This window comes from Poecilia latipinna, unplaced genomic scaffold (assembly GCF_001443285.1).
Source record: "Poecilia latipinna isolate Pla-1442-1.1 unplaced genomic scaffold, P_latipinna-1.0 Scaffold464, whole genome shotgun sequence".
Classification (NCBI taxonomy): domain Eukaryota; kingdom Metazoa; phylum Chordata; class Actinopteri; order Cyprinodontiformes; family Poeciliidae; genus Poecilia; species Poecilia latipinna.
In genome coordinates this window covers 316,771-337,127 of record NW_015113080.1, presented here as the reverse complement: position 1 = coordinate 337,127, position 20,357 = coordinate 316,771, and the positions used below count along the sequence as shown (strand labels likewise).

Here is a 20,357-nt window from a genome sequence, read left to right as displayed (position 1 = left end):
ACCTACGCCCTTGTCTATAGTCATACTATTATTATCTATGATCTCTGGGGTTTTTTTATGTTTGGTGTGGCATTTAATTGAGGAACAAATCCCTCCTCTTAAATTAGAAACATAAGCTCGAGATCTGTTATCAATAATCCTTTAATGCTAAACTTAAATCCCCACAAAGGGTCAATTCTATTGGAATTATAATACAGTATTCATTGAGCTGTCTCCTCCCTCCGTTTTTCTTTCTGAAATCAGATCAGAGACCGCGAGGCTCTGTAGGATCGACTGCCAGCCAGCAGGTGATGTTGCACACGCTGCGTCCTGCTCTCTGGTCTTTTCAAAAGGCTCGGGATTGGGCTGCGAGGGCGGACGGACCGTCACCAGCTTCTCACTGATCCCGCTCCCTCTCGCTAACGCTGGCGTTTCAGTCTGTTACCACGCAACTGCTTTCAGAGTGTTTGTATGACAGAGCGATCAGCGGGAGAGCAATGTGTGCGTGTGTGTGTGTGTGTGTGTGTGTGTGTGTGTGTGTGTGTGTGTGTGTGTGTGCGTGCGTGTGTGTGCGTGTGTGTGTGTGTGAGAGAGAGAGTCAGAGAGGAGAGCTGGTGTATGCGTGTGTGTGTAAAATGAGGAGGGAAAAAATGGAGGGATTAATGGGTGGAGGACAGAGAGGGAGAGGTTGTGTCCATGAATGGTTGGATAAGAGCTCAGACACTTACAGGGCCCTCATATGTAAGAAGAAAAGCTGTGCTTATGCACATTATGAACCAGAAGAAAGGAAGCGCAGAAACTGACGGTAAAGTGGAAAGTGAGATTCTCCCCCGGTCCCCCACAGTCAATGTTTTGCTCTTTTCATGCAGCAAAGCAGCGGAGAGGAGGACGTTAAATAGACAAAGTCGCCCAATGAGAGTGAGACGACTCCCTTCCTGCTTTTGCGCAATCATTGAAAGCTTCACTGAATTCAGCAAAAGAGACGTCTGAAACATTAAGGCCACGTCCACACAGCAGGTCTTGATGCTCAATTCCAGTTTTTTTTTGCTGAAATCAGATTTTTTTTTTTTTTGGTGTTGTCAGAACACAATGAGACTTCGGTATGATCGGTCTGTGTTCCCAAGCACATGCAGAAGAAGTACGTTGACGCAGTGCACCGTTTACGGGAGTATTGATGGGTCGATAAGGATCAATTTTAAAGTTTATTCAGCAATGGGAGCTGACATTATTGTCACAAGATCACAACAAGACGAAAGAGGCTGATAGAACTGAAACACAACAAATAGCAATGGCGTCTTGTGGACGATCAACTGTAACTTCTGTAGGGAAGTCTGGTTGTACGAGTAGTCAAACCCGGGAGGGATGGGACTGTGATTTGACGTGCTTGAGCGACACAGACTTATTTCATAATTTCATCATCATAAATTTTGGCCATTGTTTACGTCTGGCTATTCTGGCTTCTTCCGGTTTAGAACTATGACACTTGTCTCACATGAACGACGTAAAAGCCAAAATGCGACGTGACTGTTCAGACTGCAGATGCTTTGAAAACAATCGGATATGTATCTGAATTAGAACCGAATGTGGAAGTGGCACAGATCGGATTCGTTTGAGAGGTGAAAAGATCGGAAATGGGTCGTTCAGATTGCCTTGAAAAAGCCCCATATGGGTCTCGCATGTGCAAAACCAAGCGGATTTGGGTTACAATTCGCCTGCTGTTCGAATGTAGCCTTAGGCTGTACTGAATGGATGTAGGCACCTTAAAGATCAAACTCCTTGATGTTCCGTGTTTGGGTGCTAAACGTATTTCGAAGGCATGTGCACCGCTTCTGCAAATTGTAATTACACCAATTAAAATTCCCCGAAGCATGCCTCCATAACATGACTGCCGTAGCGACGTTCTAGAAAAGCCCCATCATGTCCGACATTAGAGGTTTCACACCCGGGCAACAACAGCTCAGCCTACAGCTTCACAGTTTTCTCATCAGTACATACTCACCTTCATAGCAATTAAACAATAATAATGAAGATCTTCTGCTTGTCATTAAGTTACATAACACAGTTAATCCCTCTAATTACTCCCACATCAGCTCAGAATGACTTTCACTTCACTGCACAGTGTCGAAGTACTTCAGGGCAGCCGCAGGCTTTGTTATGATGTTTTTTTTTTGTTTTTTTTTTTTATCAAACCGACGCGTTTAGCTGGAATGCAAAGTCATACGATGCACCGGGAGATTGCTAATGATGAGAGGCCGTGCAGGATGCGTTTAGAGAAATGAAGACGTCACAGTGAGCAGCGGGAGAGGAGAGAACGGGTTTTTCCTGAGAGGACACGACGGTCGGCAGCCTGCAGGGCCTGCAGGAGGATGTCGGCTGATGGAAGATGAAGTGGCAGGTGTGATTTAAACAGATGTCCATTTAGTGAGCAGCAGGACATGTACGGTGTCTCAAAAATTATCCGTACCACCAGAACACTTCTGCGTTTGTCATGTGTGTATATATATATATATATATATATATATATATATATATATGATTTTTTTTTTTTTTTTTTATGACAGACCAACACAGCTGGACAGTGCTAATTTTTTGAGAAACCATACTTTGAAGATTTACTTACCACCTGCAATGGAAGCTGTGAGTTTATTTCTCTGTAAGCTTTGCACATATGGACTGAAATGTTACTAATTTCATTTTGCAAATGAGCTCAGACTCACTCCAGTTGGCTGAATAGCATCTGTGATAATCAGTTTTCTTGTTTAACCACCAAAGTAAGGTTGAATCACATTCACGATAAACTTCAGAAATCAGTCGGTTTCATAACAACTCGGCAGAAAAGTGAACACTTCCTATTCAAGGAGCCGTCATTGTCAAAAAAAAAAACTGAGATTCTTCTTATATGTTTGTCAAGATCTAGGATTATTTAGGCTTAATAAGATAACTGACACTTCTACAAAATGGAAATATTGAGAAGTAATCACTGTTAGTTAAAATCAAAACCCAAATTTGTAATTATTCAACTATTTTCTAACTAACTAGCAATAAATAAATACAGGGTTTACCCCATTGTATTATTGTGCTCCCACCAGGCTAATCATTGCTTATTTTTCTAATTTTTTTTTTTAAATATTTACATTTTTTAAGACTTTGTAGTTGGTGTTCAGGTATTAATCTTCCAATCTTTTAATAACACATAATTATCAAGTGATATTTTAAAATTTCCTCAACTTTAAACATTTTTTAACTCAGTGACATGACGGGCCGCTGGATGAATGACTGCCATGGCACCCAACCACCGGGATAGCAAGTTTTCTGGGAAAAACCTTGTAAATTAAATTAATTTCATTTACATTGCACTTTAGATTTACATTTATTTCAACTTGACACTAATGAATCTGCACCCTACTTCCTAAAACTGGGAGAAATTTCCTAAAATAGATACTTAAATGTCATGAGTTGCAGTCCTGTCATCAACTGTTGGGGTAGCACCATGAGAGTTGGTCAGAAAGAGATCGTTGTGTAAGGAAGGATTCTGCAAAAATGGAGGAAATTACTAACAATTATTGACAACTCTTCCTCTTCATGAGACTGCTACACCAGCATCTTCAGTCAGAGGCTTCCAAAGATTCACTGTAATACAGATTGGTACAGGAGATCCTTCCTGTCCACAAGTATCAGCATCTACAACAACTCTTTGGAGATAATGGTAAATTAATTATATCAATATTGAATTTACCTCTGGGAATTGAATTGCCAGAGGGTCACAAAGTGTGCTATCTTTGAATTATTTAAATGCATTACAATCTCAAATTTCTGAATTTGAGGAAATTATTAGCAACTTCTCCAACAGAATTGTCCTTCTGAGATCACATAAACAGAACTGACTTAAAACAGGATCAGTTTTATTTTGCTTTTATGTCAAACAGTCAGGGGAGAAAAAAGTTTTTTTTTTTTTTTCTGTATACAGTGTGTGTAAATATCTTGTTTCTGCTGTGGCTGCTGCATCTTTGAGTCGAGGGAACCCGAGCTCCCGGCACAAACCGGGTCATGGCCTTTCACAGACTCAGGTTTAAACGTGTCGCAGCTGCAGAGGAGAATAATGGAGGGAGGGTACAAACTTGTCTTTGTGTTTCCTAACTCCCTTCGGGCTTTTCGAGGCTCCTGCTGATTTATTTAGTCAAACAGGTGCTAACTTCAGTGACTTGAATCTAATGATGCAACACAAGAGGCTCCGACAGAAAACATGGCGCCTCAAGCGGATTTAATTTGCCCACCTGAGCTGTTCAATAACGGCATTTGATGGCCGGGAGTCTGCAGCTCGTTCAGTGCATCTGCATATTTATGGCAATAAAGCAGTTTCCATTTCATGCCTGTGTGACTTCAGAGTTTCTCCGCTCGGTAATCCGAGTGCACGGCTCCGCCGCGTTAACATAACCCCACGGCCTCCCGTTTGATTTATGAACACTGACCCCCTCTTCGTGCGTGACAGCGGCTCCGCCTGTAACCGTATAACGGCCCATTACTGCCCGCACAACTGGACACTTGCATCCACATCAGCTTTTATTCCCTCCAGCTGCTCAACGTAAAGTAAGTAATGATGTGTTTTATCCGGAATGCGCAACGTTGCACCATGGATGATGTAAATTGAGCCGTTACGGTTTTAAATGCGTCTCATGGAGGTTTGGTCAGGGCTAAGGGCTAAGAGACAAAACAGACTTGATACTGTTTAGTTTTGTGGAATACACATCTTGGTTTAACTCACTTGATAAGCACTGAATATGAAAGTCATTCAAGAAATTATATGTAAAATATATAAAAGTACTTGTCAGCTTTTTTTAATTTTTAATATTTACTCAGAGACAATTTCATTACTGCTTTCTCTCTAAGGGAACTTTAAAACATGGTAGGAATATCTGGTCTCCTTGGGAACCAGAAATTAGAAGCTAAATAAAAAACTCCATGCAATATTTACCCTGGGCTTTAGTTGAGATGCTAGCATTCCACTAAATGTCACTTTTTGTACCATTATTCATTTGAAATAAAAGTACTTTAAACGATGCCAATTCCAGGATATTTTCTTAAATCACATAAAATAATTGGAGAGCCTTGAAAATTGTGAGAAAATCTTTTACATGTTATTATTTTTGAGCGTTTTATAGGCTCAGAAATCAAACCAATTTAAACAGGATACACCTGGGTGTCATTGACACGGTAATGAGTTATTAAGTCCAATAATTTTCTTAATATGAGAAATAAGGTGATTCCCGCTTTTCAGACAGCAACACAAAACACAAGCGGAAAATAATCTACTTTGTTAACCCTTTCAGGAAGCTATTAATTTATTTATTGACTGCGGAGAGGTTTATAAATGCCTGAATCAGAAGAGACAGGGCACAGAGATACCAGATGAAAGTGAACACAAATAATTTCACCAGTCGGAATTTTACGGACACTTTCCAATGTCCAGACTCGATCAAACAAGACAAACTTCATATGTGTCCAATTATTATTTAAATCCTATAATCAATACTCGCCAAGCTTCCTGCTAAAAGCGACCAGCTATTTAAATAAGTAGCAGAGGCAACTTCCAACCAAGTTCAGTTAAAACTATTTGGAGGGCACATCTTAAACTTCAAACGAAACCCCTGCCTCATGCCACCAGACCTGACTGCACATCCCTGGTACAGAGGATCAAATGATCAGAAGGAGGTCAGACCGTTTCTAGTGTCCGACTGGCTGTTCACGCAAAAAAAAAAAGAAAAAGTCACAATTTTGTGAGCTGGAGATTTCTCTGTGCTGCACACGCAGCGCTGAAACTGTGACTGTAGATGTTAAAATGCACTAAATTTACTCTAATTCTAATGCAGTGGAATCCAGAAACACAGCAGCAGCGAAATGCCTCGGGATTGTTCCTCCAAACACACTGCATCACACACAGCATGAGGAGACGATGGATCAAAGGTGCAACTTATAAATCAGGCAGAAATCGCTGAACATCTTCCTCTCAGATATCTGCGACCTCTGCCGTCACCTCGTTTCGTCTGATCCCACGAGAGAAACGCGACGCCAGCAGGGCGGCCTGCCAGCTGACTGATCAGATACTCTCACCGTCAGCCCCGTCAGTTTGTCTTCCCAACCAGGTGGCACATGTAACCATTTAGTCAAATCAGCCGGCCAACCTGTCCTCTGCCTGCTCAGACAGTCAGCGCCGTGACAGCCAAGTGTGGTGTGGATGAGTTAAAAGCCAGAGGACAGCTGGCATCCTACACATCTTGTTGTGTCGCTTTAAATCCTCCTGCCGGTGCGTCAGACTAAATCTTACCCCTAATTGACAGAGCAGAGGATGTTTTGTGCCAGGATGCAGCAGAGGGAGAGAGAGAGAGAGACGCGTTCAAACATTCATGTCTGCCTCCGTTCAGACTTCTGCAGTGCTGAGCTAATGATGTGGCAGCAAGCAGAATGCTTGGCGGCGTGTCAAATATTTAAAAACAGCGCTCACGTATTCATATGCGGGAGGTCTAATAATCGGCAGAGTTTTTTTTTTCTTTCCCCTATCTACAATCTCAGAAACATTCAGAAAATATTTTCAATCATCAGCCGCTTCTTACCGATTGAAGCTACATTGGATTGAAGCAATGAGGCTTCTTTAATATCACTCCTAGCCTCAGTTGTCATGTGTTTGAATAACATCTAGAGCCAATTTGCACACTGTGCTTCTTAATGTAAGACACGTCTGAGCAGGTGAGATGGAAGGTCAGAGAACATCCTTCAGGCTGAATATAAATCAGGGAGGGATGGAAATGAATACGCACAGCAGGAGAAGAAATGTTTCATTTGCTGTCAAATGTAAGATGCAGACATCCAGGTATCATCCAGCTCAGTTGAAATTAGCTTACTGTAATCTGTTAGCACGTTACGATTAATTCATGCCAGCTGTTTGATCTGGTGTCGAGATGTCATCTTTCAATAACAGCTGAAAAGATGGCAAATTACGAGTTTTCTTACCTTATTTTGTGCTCATTACCCAAACACGGAAACCTTGGAGTTTCATCGACTTATGGATTTTAACACGGTGTTGTACATATTCAGCTCTCTAACTGAAGATCCCAACCCTCCACCGAGCATGGAGAGAATCTTCTGTGAAATAGTCTTGAATAAGTGTTTGATTCCGTAGCTGACCACTTGAAAAACTGGTTTTATTAATCCTGTCTGATGAAACTTGTTCCTTCAGCTCGGCGTTTTATCGTTTTTTTTTTTTTTTCTTATATCATTGATACTTGGTGGGTTTGATGAGAGCTAATCTGCACTGCCAAGAAGTTACACATTTTCATGTCTCTTATGTTCCTTGAATTGGCATCAAGTTTTAGAAAACTATGGTTTTCTCCCAAAAAATCCTTAGAATTAAAGAAATTTTGTGTTTCATCTGCAGTAGAAAAAAAAGCACATTATTGATGTCTTGATTCTTTCACGTTGACTTTCCAGATGTGGAATCCTGACACACAATTCTTCATAGTAAACTGTCAAAAATGCATCATATTTGTATTGTAGCTTTAGGTCTGCAGGTCTGGAAGTTCTGTTTCAGCCATCCGAAGCCAAATCCGTCTGTTGTTCCATATATGTTGACTTGTCTGATCAACTATCTATGCTTTCTTTTTTATCCCTTATATATTTGTTTACCCTTTTTTTACCATTTCATATTAACCCCTGACTGCACAGTGGTGCAGTTGGTAGCACTGTTACCTTGCAGCAAGAAGGTTCTGGGTTCGATTCCCAACCTGGGGTCTTTCTGCATGGAGTTTGCATGTTCTCCCTGTGCATGCGTGGGTTCTCTCCAGGTACTCTGGCTTCCTCCCACAGTCCAAAAACATGACCGTCAGGTTAATTGGTCTCTCTAAATTCCCATCAGGTGTGAGTTTGTGTGTGCATGTGCATCGCCCGGAACGTTAGCTGGAGATAGGCCCTAGCACCTCCCGACCCCACTAAGGGACAAGGGTGTATAGAAAATGGATGGATATTAACTCCAACCCCGTCCATCACCCACCGATTGATTCATCCAACTGTCATTTCGTCTGTCCTGCAATCATTCATGCCAACCTACACCTACAGATCCATACATCCAACCACCCAACCAGGCTGTGAATGCCCGAGCGAACTCTGGTCCACCTAAAAACAAAGATCTCAGTTCAGTTGAACTCCAGTGTGGTTCAAATGTACAGTGAACAAGAAACCGCTCTGAAAGCAGGTCGCTTACTATAGTGCAGGGCATTTTAGGTAACTACAGCCAAAACAAATGGGCAAGTTGAGCGCTAGACTTGCGAGTCTACCGTCATGATTATTTTCCAATGACAAGAAGGAAAACCTACAACCACTAAACTTTCATGCTGCTCCATTTTTCTTAGGGAAAGAAAATTGCACTCAGTCTCGTCTTCAGAGGGTTTTGTGTCGCTTCATTCAGTGGTTTTTGGTGCAGCGCTACCATTATGCCAACCCACACCCATCCTTACACATCAGTTGTTTTGTACACAAGGTGAACAGGTTTTTCAAAGGACTTAGTGTGAAACGGTGCAGTGTGAAAGCTAACCGCACCGGCTGAAAATATAACAAATGTTGCAAATTTCTCCTGCACTACCAGGTGTGAGTACACCTGAAGATAGTTTGCAAAAGGAACAAAAAAACAAAACAAAAACCTCAAAAATATATTTTATCACATTTTATGGGGCTATTCGCTAAACATCTTTGTGCTCACCTGACAAGAATCCAGTCATCGACACGCCAGACAAACAAATGTGTAAACCATATTTCTTTATTAAAGATTAAGAAACTCCAAGCAGCATATTCATAAATAAAATAAGGATTTCCCTCAGAGATGGACTCGTGACAGACGGTCAGCTTTAACAGTTTGTGTCGTCATCTCGTTTCAGGGCGCTGGAGTTTGAACAGAAAATCCACCTCTGCGTATCTGACCAACCGTAACCTCGGGGTCTTCACTCAGTCGGGATGTGAAGCACAGATTGAAGGGCAAACCGAAACACAAGATCAACAACTGACACCGATAGAAAACATCAATGTGGAGTCTGTTTAAGACGGGATCCACTTTGACCGATCCACTTTAGCACAGTGATATGCATCGTACACGTTCTGCCCTGCCGACTGAAGAAGTGCCCACTTTTCAAATATTTAAAAATATTCATGGATATCTAATCAGCACAAAATATAACGAAATGAGTAAAAAGCTGAACATGACGAATCCCCTAATTTTCACTTGGTTCTGCCACTCGTCTCAGTCTGAGTTCAAAGAAGAGATAATGAGATGATGATGAAACTAAAAATGTTATTTTAGTTCTAAATCACCACAATAACCCTCTTGATTAACACCAGTTACGTTTGTACTACGAGGTTATCAGACTGTAGTTTAACACGTTTTACATTTTCCGGCACATGAATTTCTCATTTGGTCCTCGTCACACCTTAAAATTAGATTAATACCACCTCAGATTAACAACAACACATTGGGTAATCTAATAATTATTTAGAAAACAAACTAAATCATTAAAGTGCTGTGTGGAAGCTCTAGGTTCACTCTTAGTTTATAGATTCACTTTAGACACCAATAACTTTGATTTCCTGTCTAATTTTGTGCCCCACTCTTCTTTCAATTCACCGAACTTCGTGCTTAGTCCACCTCTCTAAATGTCCCGCAATTATGTTTCAAACAGGATGAGGTCTAGACTTTGACTGAGCCACAGCAACAGCTTGATTCTTCTCTTTTTGGTCATTCTCTTGTATTTTTGTCTTTGTCTTTGTTTGGCATCATTATACTGCTGACGACCATGCTTGAAACAGGCTTCAGCTGTCAGACAGATGGCCTTACATTTGACTCTAGAACACATTGGTGCACAGCAGAGTTCATGGTTCAGCCATCAACTGTGAAGTGTCCAGAGCCTGTGGCTGTAAGACAAGTCCCACATCCCGTCCACCACGGTGCTGTTATGCAGTGTTTTGTTTCCTCTAAACATGGTGAAGTGAGTCATAGTGGAACATCTCTACTTTGGCCTGCTCTGTTCAAAGGAAAGTTGCAGATAGGCCTCGATTCCTTGATGTCTATTCTTGGGAACATGGCCAATTGTTCAAATGTTCTATAATGTAATTCAACATTTGTAGTTGTGACCTAAATTACACCTGATTGCACTCCACTGCAAAGTCTGTGGGACGTATACATTTCTCTCAGGTCGGGTATGGGTCTCTGCGATAATCCCAGCCAGAGTTTAGGCTGCACCCAGATTGTACGAAGAATGTGGCAGGTCAAATCATGAATGGAAGAAGAAAGGTGACAGGGACGTAAAGCTTGTTTTAAAGAGATACAGTGAAGAGAGATCTGGTGTTTTCCCCGTGTGAATAATTTGACTTTCAGGATACAAACATCTGCGTTGATATCCTAGTGAGAAATCCCTTGATTCTTTTTTTCTATCCTCTCTCCCTTCTCTTCTTCATATGTATAAACCAGTGTCCCATCTAAAGAGCTACAGTGAAGAGTCAGTTGAGGTTGAGTTTAACTTATAGTGGACTCCCAGTATTCGTTAAGGGTAGGAAAATCCATTGATATTTGAGATCCCCTCTAAAAAACCTTATAATTGTCTGTTTTATTATATCAAACACCAAATATACCTTAATATGCATTAATTCACACAGTATAAATGATGTTAGCGCTACTGCAGAAACTAACATCTTCCGTATCTCTGCTCTTGGGAGTACGGCTAGGCGGCGCCAAGGGAAACAAACGGTGCTTCTGGATTGGCTGCCTTGCAGACTTCAACCAATAATTGTGCACCTTGGTAGTTCAGCTTCCTAATCTTTCTTCTAAATGTTTTGATAGTCCCTATGAAAACACTCACTGAGCGGGCAAAGTTTCCACAAGTAATTTGGAGTTTTACAGAATATACTGAACGGGGACTAGGCAGGAGTTCACTGTAGTTTAAATAAGAGGATGGGCTTGTCTGGGAGGCTGAAGTGGCTCATGTACACAGGCAGATACATTAGTCATTTTAAGCAAAAATTGCTAATATTCTACGCTCCCTCCGAAATCTATTGAGAACAGGAGGGTTGGACATAGCTGTCCAGTATCGAGTGGTGGCATTCATCTTAGTTTAAGACCTGTTGAGGACTAAATCGTGTCTTAGACACTCCTGAACTAATAAATGAACAAATTAAGTTTTTTTTTCCGAATTGTGAGTCGTCTTCAACGGTGCCTTCACACCACCTAGCTTGTTTTTCTAAACACATTTCTGAAGCAGTTTGTTTTGCATTAATCTCAGTATTACCATATTAGCTCTGATTTGTGAACACGTTATCTTACTTTTTATGATAGCATCTTTACCTTGCTCTGATCTGGACATCTTCAAGGTAGCTGATAAATTCACAGTTTAACCAGTAAAATGCAGATTCTGAATGGCCACATTTCAGACATGATTGTCTTTTTTTTTTTCTTTTTTTGACTGGATTCAAAACCGTCTTGAGAATTTTTCTTCATGTGGGCTTGAATGTGTGTGTCAATGAAGGAAATTCCAGCAAAAAGAGTAAAGCGATGCAGTAAAAGAGCCTAAAAGACTCCAGTTAGTTTCCTATCAAACCCCAATTGCTTAGATACAAAACGGGTTTTACTGTAATCCATCTACAATCTTCGTCCTTGTCAAGGTGGACAAGTGGAGACAGCACAAAAAGAAACAAGCAGTTTAAATAACATCAATATCATCAACAAAACATAGAACGTCTTGTTAGATTTGTGGGATACATCTACTTTCTGCAGCAAAAAAAAAAAAAAAATCAAACCTGATGTCCCATCTCCAGAAAGGAGGCCCTTCGTTCCTGCAAGTCAAAGTCTCTTTATTTCTTCTTTTGCACATTAGCGCGTGAGGAATGGGGAACCCGTCAAAGGCGAGTCGGTCTGCTCCTTGCTGCTTTCTGGCTGCTAATGTCCTGAAAACTCTACCGTGAGCGATCAGCAGGCTTCCAAGCAGCCCACTCTGGCAAATGAAAATGAAGTCAAAACTCATTAGGCCTATAAATGCACATTAATCGCACTTATGACAGCAAAAATGCCGGGGGTGAAGAGTGGGCTTTAGATTTCCTCTTAAACAGTTTTCTTTCAAGGCTCGTTATGATATTCTGAGGAGGAAGAAGAAGAAGAGGGAAAAAAAAAACATTCGGCAAACGCGGTAAAACTTCCTCTGTTTTCCAAATAGCTGTGGGATATGGCACCTGCTGAATTGCCTCCATCGTGAGCCTGTGATTGCACTTTGGATAATGACGCCCTCCGTCATCCCCTCAGGTGATAATGGACCTCATTAGGAATGACTTGTGGGAATAGGAGGCCTTGGTCATTTTGCCCTCTTTCCTGATAAGAATAAATACTGAGAAAAACCTCAATAAAAGTGACAATAACTTCTCTGGTAGAAAAAAAAAACATATTTATATCATTTTAATATTCTGGTTAATTACACTAAGCTAAAGGTGAGAGACAGGCTGTGCTCAGGACTAGCCACTGCTGCCTGATACTTTTGCTTCACATTTGCATAATAACTCGAGATTGGGTCGTTTTCTACAAGCTTTGGCATACTGGGGCTGGAATTGTGTTTACAGCTCAATTTGATCAGGGAAAAAAAAAATTTCCATCCAAGTTCCAGTTGACAGAAATGGGCTTTTTTGTCTGCATTGTTGATCACCTGCAACATTTTATGGACCAACCTCAACTGTGTTGGTTCTTAATGAATTATAGGTTGGAAATGAAACTTCTGGCAATTAAAAAGAAAATAACATGTTTTTGTTTTTTTTTTTTCTTTTGTTTTTCAACATCTGGTAAGTTTGTAAATATTTGGAGCTTTAATTTGATAGTTTCACACATGGCCTCAAGAATGCTGATGATGGATTTTCTTAGAATAACGAAGATCTTTGAAATTCGCAGTTGGATGAATAAAAATATGAACATTTTTAAACCACTACTGGATAAGTGTTAGACTATCACTGATAAGGTATTCCAGGTTCTTCCTATTGATTAAAGTAATATTAAACCATAATTGGGAACCTCCTACCAGCTGACTGATAGTCCTACCAGAGCAGATAGCCTGATAACCAGCTAATAGCTCATGTTTCTCTATAAGAAACAGAGTTAAATATACTATTGTGAAAAAGAAGCACAATATTTTTTCCATTCTATACTTCTGGTTAAGCCAATGTATACGGTTCATCATGGATGGATGCGGAGGATGAGCAACAGGAATAAATGTTACCTTCTGGTTTTAAAGCATTTATATCAGCAAAATCCCATTCCAGTCCTCAAGGGCAGATGCCTGGCAGGTTTAAGATGGGTCGGCTCCAACTCCAATTGCTGAATTACCTTCCTCAGCATGCCGTCCAGCTCTGCAGAGACCCACTAATAAACTATTCATTTGAAGTGGGATTGTTGAATGAGGGAAACATCCAAAACATTCAGGACTCCAGCTGCTCAGGCCTCGGATTGGGGGAAAACTAAAATGGATCTAGTCATTCTCTTTAGTTTGAATTTGGTTGTGCAGATACTGTCGCCACAAGACGGTAAAACTTGTTTAAAAGAGTAGTAAACATGTAGGAAACAAATCATATTGCTGATGCTTACATTTGATTATCAAGTCAGGTTGTTAGCTTCTTACCGGGATTAGAAACAAAAATATGTCATACTTTATACGTTAGCAGATTATCCTATTAAAATGTGTAGGGAGGTGTTAATTGTCAGGTTCTTCTTGGTGAAATACTGAAAAAGAAAAAAAGGACTTTCTTGCTCCATTGGTTAAATGCAACAAAATTAAGAACTCTTATTGGAATGTAGCATCTTCATTTATGGGCATTTGAGTAAAAGAAAGGATAAAAGTTTCAGGCATGTACATTTATGCATTAATTGTAATCGGTTTCTGCTTTCTGCATCAAGCACCCTCTCCTTTGTTTTGTCATATTTCAGACGGGGGGGAAGAAATAGTGATCAGTCAAATTCAGTCAGTTAGCTTTGATAAACCCGATCAGCACATCTCTAAACAAGTCAAAGCTGGATATATTCCACTTGAAGAGCAAATTTTCTTGATTATATTGTAAAAACCCAAATTGTCACCTTCGTCCGCTAATTAGAAACCTGAAGGGACCCAAAGTCTAACAGCGATAAAGTGGAAGTTCTCCCTCGAATTACAAGCAGCGTCTGTGTGATCACAGCCTGAAGTCTTCACCTTTTCTTGCTCCACTATTCCTTCCATTCATCTTTCTAAAAAGTGACGGCAAATAGAAAATGTCCATATAAACAATGTATTCATCTGTGTCAAACAAAAACATCTCTTCCTCATACAAACACCGTTTACAGTGGATGGAACAAAAAAAAAAAAAAGAACAGATGTCGACCTCAGCTTTGAAATGAAAATAAAATAAAAAACCAAGTCTATTTTATAGTAACACAAATGGGGGGGAAAAGTGACAATTTTTGTCCGATGCGTCTGAAGGTATACTGGATATAGGTTTGGTACAGAGGTGCATAACAGTGGGTGTCCAACACTACAACGTCCCCTACAGCAGTGCATCATGGGTAGTCGTTTTACACTGATGAGTTGTGGCGAGAGACATCGTTTAATTTCGGCACTTGGAAAACAATCACGATGAAATCCGCGTCATTGTTTTTAATTGAACAAAATTTACAAAGCCATTCAAACAGTCAGAACGTTTCATCAATGTATAGATATAGATTTTTTTATCTTTTTTGTGTTTTATAACTCAACTTCAAAAATTGAGAATATTCAAAATACACTTTGACCTCACTCATTGTCTCGATATTTACAGATATGTACAGAAAAAAATTACAGCCTGCCCAGAACCCATCTGCCCGCCCCGGGCCCCTCCCTCGCGCTCCACAAACCCCACATATACCCATTTTTTCCCTCTTTTAAACGTATTCTCTGAACGGATGGTAGGATACAAAATGTTTTTAATTTATACATGTTTTTCCCTTCTAAAGCTGCCCAACCCACCTACCATGCCGACCTGGGTAAAGTCCAGAGCGGCCGCCACCCGCACCCCTCCACCCCCGTCCCATCCTGTCTCTATATGGATGTACTGTGGGAGGGATCAATGGCTTCGGGTATGGGTCCTGCGGAGACTGCCTGGTAGGACATTGGCATGGGTGTCTTGCCAGGGCTCTGCCGGAAGAGCCCCCCGTTGGGAGCCCGGTGTTTGCACTGCATGGTGCCGCTGAGGCTGGTGCTGCTGAGAGGGTGGTGCGGGGGCAACGTGGTGCTGCCAGGGCCCTGGGACGGGGGCAGTGTCCTGCCTAGGGTCCCCCCATGGTGAGGGTGGGGAAGAGGGGGAGGTGGGGGTCCCTCCCCGGGCAGGTAGGTGGTCACAGTGAGGGCCGAGGGCGGGTAGTCCCGCACGGACTCCGGCCCCGGTACCAGAGAGGCCTGGCTGGGCTGCATGCTGCCGATGTCCAGCGCAGAGATCTCGATAGAGGGACCGGGGATCTGCTTGTGGGCCAAGTCCTCGTCCAAAAGACTGTTCATACGACGATGCACCTGTTCCAGATTCACCTCCTTGTCCTACAAGAGGAGGGAGGTGGGGTGGAGGAGTAGAACAGAGGGGAGACAGGGGGAGAAAGGGAGGGGAGGAGGGACACAGAGGCTGAGATTGGCGATGGGCCGGTTTCTCCGACTGATTCAGCTCTGCTGATGCTCCATGCATTCCTAATCAGGCAGTGTTTGTGACGGACGCCAGCTGATAGACTGACTCCACTCTGTGGTTTGGGTTGAAAAGCCCAGTGAGAACTGAGGCCACAGGAACCAATATGTGTGTGTACTTTGAAATCAAACTTGGCCAGTGAGTATTAAATGTTTGATGCGTGGAGTGGGAGGGGGGGGGGGGGGGGGAAAAAAAAAAAAAACAAAAAAACCCGGGGGCCAAACTGACAGGCAGGAGCTTGTTGGAGAGCTGTCTGCTGTTACTTAGCTTCTTGCTAAACATGATGGCTCTTTTATTCCTGCTTAAAAGATTTATCGAAACCTTCATGTGTCAGATAAACACATAAAAGTTTAAGCTTTTCAGATTTCTGACTGTTTCTCCAGGTTTTCCTCTCCCCTCCATGGCGAGTGTTTCCTCCCTGCCCTTGGAGCCGATCGGCTCGGTGCAGCAGGACTGCCGAATCGGTTCCCGATCAGAACAATTTAATCAAAACATTGGCTGACGCTGCATCTCCTGCTGATTGCAGTCATGCATACTTGTTAGGCATTAATAGACACTTCAGTGTTTCCCTGTTGAACCGCAGGTCTGCTTCAGTACACTGGGTTAAGGGAAGGTAAAGGACAAACAGGCGGGGTGAGAGGAGGGAGCGAGTGAGAGAGGGAAGGCATGACCAGCATATTAAGCAGGCCTGGTGGCTTTGAGTCCAGATTTTCCTTCATGGATGTTTGTTCGCCGCGTGTGCAGTCACAGCGCAGCCACTCGGCGTTTGGGGAGAATTTTAAAGCAACTTTATTCACTTTCCAACAAGCACACAAGGTCAGTTCCTGAACGCGAGCCCCGTTCGGCTCCAGGATCAGATTCAACTCGACAAACTGTAGTAGTCACACTGACACAATGCAAGTGTTACATCCGCACTCCGTATCAAAGCGCACACGTTCAGGTCCCGTCTTGTTTCAGAGGCACAACGTTTTACACATAACCAAGGCATGCACCCCCTGCCCCCACCCCTCAACCCCGCCTGTAGCAGCCTTTCCACAGCATTGTTTTTCCTCTGGTAAAAAATGAGTTAAGAATCCAGAGGCGTTCCTACCTAAATGTTGCAAAGCTCTAAATTTAAAGCAGCAAGGTGTCGGTGAGGACTTCGCGAAGACCCGCTTTCAACTTTTGCTGATAGAAGGTGTTGCTCGAGCAGGCTGCAGGTGCGTCTGAATGATCCCACTCGAGCCTCGAAGAACAGCTCTCTGAGCCAATTAAAACATCTCAGCCCTGGTTATTCTTCCGGCAGACTGGCACCTCATTAAAAATATGCTTTTGGTTTTTTTTTGGGAGCGTCAGGTTGGGAGCCAGCCAAGATAAATAGATGCCCGGGATTAAACCTCAGCCGGTTGTTAAAAGTTGGACGGGCGATGTAAGTGCAGATGGAGGGGGAAGGTGGAGGGGAAACAACAACAACAACAACAAAAAAACAACAGCTGCGTGAAAGCCTCCATTAATTTTGAAAACAAACAACTCCGGTAATAAGGGGTCCCAGTGGGAGGGCATTTGAAATCGTTTTGCCTCCTGTTACTTTGTAAATACAGTAACCGTGGAGTGGATTGTGCTCAAAAGCGATAAGGAGAGTTTCTGATTGGTTCTGGCTCGTTGTAGATTCGAGTGGTCTTGTGAAATATTTAAACTCTTCACCAGAGGAGCTGTTTCTCAACTGGCCCATTGCCTCACATCAACCTTTACTGTGCTGTCACCATCTCTGAGATGATGATCTATCTTCTCTTTGGGCGCCAAGCAAAAATATCCCCTTCTCCAAAGAAATAGTGCTTTTTACAAATGCATTAAAAAATAAAAAAAAAACAAATTAACATGTTACTCTATTCCAGGGGAACCTGAGTTTGTGGCATTTGAGGTTGTTTGGGTTTTTTTTTTTTTTTTGGAACTGTGTATATTCAATATTGTATAATTGATAGCAATGATAAAAAATTAGTTACTGTGGGTTAGACTTTCTATTAGCTATGTAAACTTTTTATGGCAGGATTTGGCAGACAAAAAAACTTTGAAGAAAAAGAAAGCAAACTAAAGCTTTTGTCAAAGATTTATGTTGCTAATGTAAATAAAATTTGTGATGTGTGCTTTTTTTTTATCTTTAGGCAAAATGTTTTTTTATAATAACTCTGTTTTTATGTTATGAGTTTTCATGTTATAATTTCCATTCAAAATAATTAGACAAAGATTACAAGGTGGGAAGGAATACCTCTGTGTCTTGTGTCACTAAATAGATGCATAATACAAGCAGAGGTCATGTTGGGAATAGTGTAAGGCTTTACATCAACAGTAAATGGAAAGGCAACAAAATCTGAAACAACCTTTGAAAGAGTACTTGTTTCTGCACTGCTTCAGATTAATTAAAAGTGTGGCAAAAACAGAAGAGATCTGTAAACTGACATCCCCCTCCTCCCCCAATAAAGCTGTGGTAGCTAATTATTTTTACTTTGTCTTTTTTTAATCCTAAAAGTAAATAGATTTTTTTTTTTAGTAAGCCATTTTTAGTTTTTTTCACCATTGGGAGGAAGGATCTTTTGCAAAGGTTTGTAGAGCGGTGGGTTTTGAAGAAGTTATCGACTGAAGAGAACTTCCTAAAGGAAAAAAGGACTTTTTTTGTTAAAGGTCTCATAATGAAACACCAGTGGTTGCAGCAGATTCTCCAAGTTGGTTGTCTTGTTAGTTGACAACCAACCCAGGTTAGTTCCCCAACTGGGTTAAAAAAAGCCTTACACTCCCCACCACACCTCATAAAGCAAATGTACTCTGCTAGATCTTGTTCCTGCAAGAACCAAGTTTGCCTTAAAGCACGGTTTAATGCTAACACCTTCAGCATTTCTTCACCAATCCTGAAACAGCAGCAAGAAAGATCAGAGGTGAGTCGTTTGAAATTCATTCACACACTTAAAAGATGATCGAACAAAACATAAAAGAGGGGGGGGGAAACACAAAAATAATGCAACAACCGAGAGGGTTTCTCATGGAGGAAGGATCACTGTGGCTGGTGAGATGATCCCAGTCAGTACGTCTGATGAACAGATGAGACTGATAAAAAGTTTAGGTTGTTGTGTTATAATTAGCTGCCGCTAAAAAACAAACTGAAAAGCACTTTTTGGAAACGTTTATATTTAACATTTCAAAGAAATTAGTTTAATTTCTCCCAATTGATGGAAGTCTTCAAGGTGAATACTGGGATTGATTTAAGATTAGGAACTGGAAGATTTGCTCGCCTCAATCAAGCACATTCCTGCTCAGATTATACCAGAAATAAATCCACCTAAAATAAAAAAAAACAAAGAGCTCTGCGACGGCACAGAAATCGATCATTTTGTTCGGATTTATTCGGATGGTTGCATATGAGCTCTAATCTGACCTGTATCAATTGCTTCTGCTTCATCCCAGCCTCTCTCTCTGTCTGTCCAAATGTCCCTCCTCCCCTCCGATGAAGCAGTTGTAATGTCATTATATGTCAATGGACCAGAAACCCTTGCCAGTCTGTAATCCTTAGTGACCTGCACGAGATCATAGACAGTCAAGTGTAAATAGAGAGATGGAGAGGAGAGGTGAAGAGAGGGAGAGGAGAGAGAAGACGGGTGTCCACATTGACATATAATCTGCAGCATGACGTGACACAGTGACAGCAACAGGTAGGAGTTAAAGAGACAAGGGCGCTAAAGGCCGACACAGAATTGTCTGCTCACACTTTAGTTTATGGATCCACATCAAAAGCTTCATCCAGTCACTTGACATAGGTCACATGGTGCAGATCTATTCTGCCTGTGGCTGGAGATGAAACTCAGCCCATGTCCTGTCACCACAACACACAGCATACACTACAGGTTCACGCTACAGGGGTCCGACAGCTGGTCTGGTTTTAGATCCTGATGACCCGTCAAGATCACAACCCCTCGTGTTGCATAATTGCTGCATTCTGTCCAAATGCGATTCAGAATGTTGACAAAACTTTTGTCTTAAAATGCCAAAAACTTATCTTTATTATACTTTAGACATAAAGCAAGTGGTTGGGGTTGAGCAACTGTTCAACTGGGCAAGATTCAGTGGAAGCTCCAACGTTTGTTGTCTCCTGGTCTTATGGCAGTTCTGTGATTAACAGGAAATGCAGATCTATGAAGAAGATTGTTCTGGCATCGTTGTGGGTCTGGTCAAATATCTGACTCTGCCCTGAACTGTGCAGGTTGGGTAAAAGTCCGTTTGTCAGTAAAGTCCGGTTCATTTGGGGATGTGTGAATGTGCAATCAAACTCTGATGTGGACCAAGAAAAAGCGAACTCTGGTCCACCTAAAAATCTATGTCTCAGTTTGAAGTGAACTCTGGCTCGATTCAAATACATATGTGGATGTAGACTGCTTCAAAAGCAGGAAGCGAACTATACCACAGGACCCTTTGGGTACATACATCTAGCGGTAGAAGGAAAAATGGCTTGTAGTCTTTCACCAAAGACAAAACAAAATCCTACAACCGCTAAAATCGGATGCAACTCCATTTTCCTTTGCAGTTTGAGAAGAAGGAAAATGCAAATATGTTTTCTTCTGAGGTTTTCATGTTGCTTCCTTTGGGAGTTTTTTGGTGCAGCGCCACCACAGGCA

The 20,357-nt window shown here is 41.7% G+C and overlaps 1 protein-coding gene across 1 annotated transcript in view; it reads right to left on the bottom strand.

The window, feature by feature from the left end:
- Window positions 1-8,764: 8,764 nt before the first annotated feature.
- Window positions 8,765-20,357, bottom strand: part of LOC106951555 (glutamate receptor ionotropic, delta-1-like) — a 234,350-nt gene continuing 222,757 nt past the window's right edge. The window contains exons 15-16 of the mRNA XM_015039183.1: window positions 19,124-19,262; window positions 8,765-15,578 (exon numbers count right to left, since the gene is read on the bottom strand). Of these exons, the coding sequence (XP_014894669.1) occupies window positions 15,112-15,578; window positions 19,124-19,262 (606 nt within the window). The 3' untranslated portion in view covers window positions 8,765-15,111. The remainder of the gene's footprint in view (window positions 15,579-19,123; window positions 19,263-20,357) is intronic.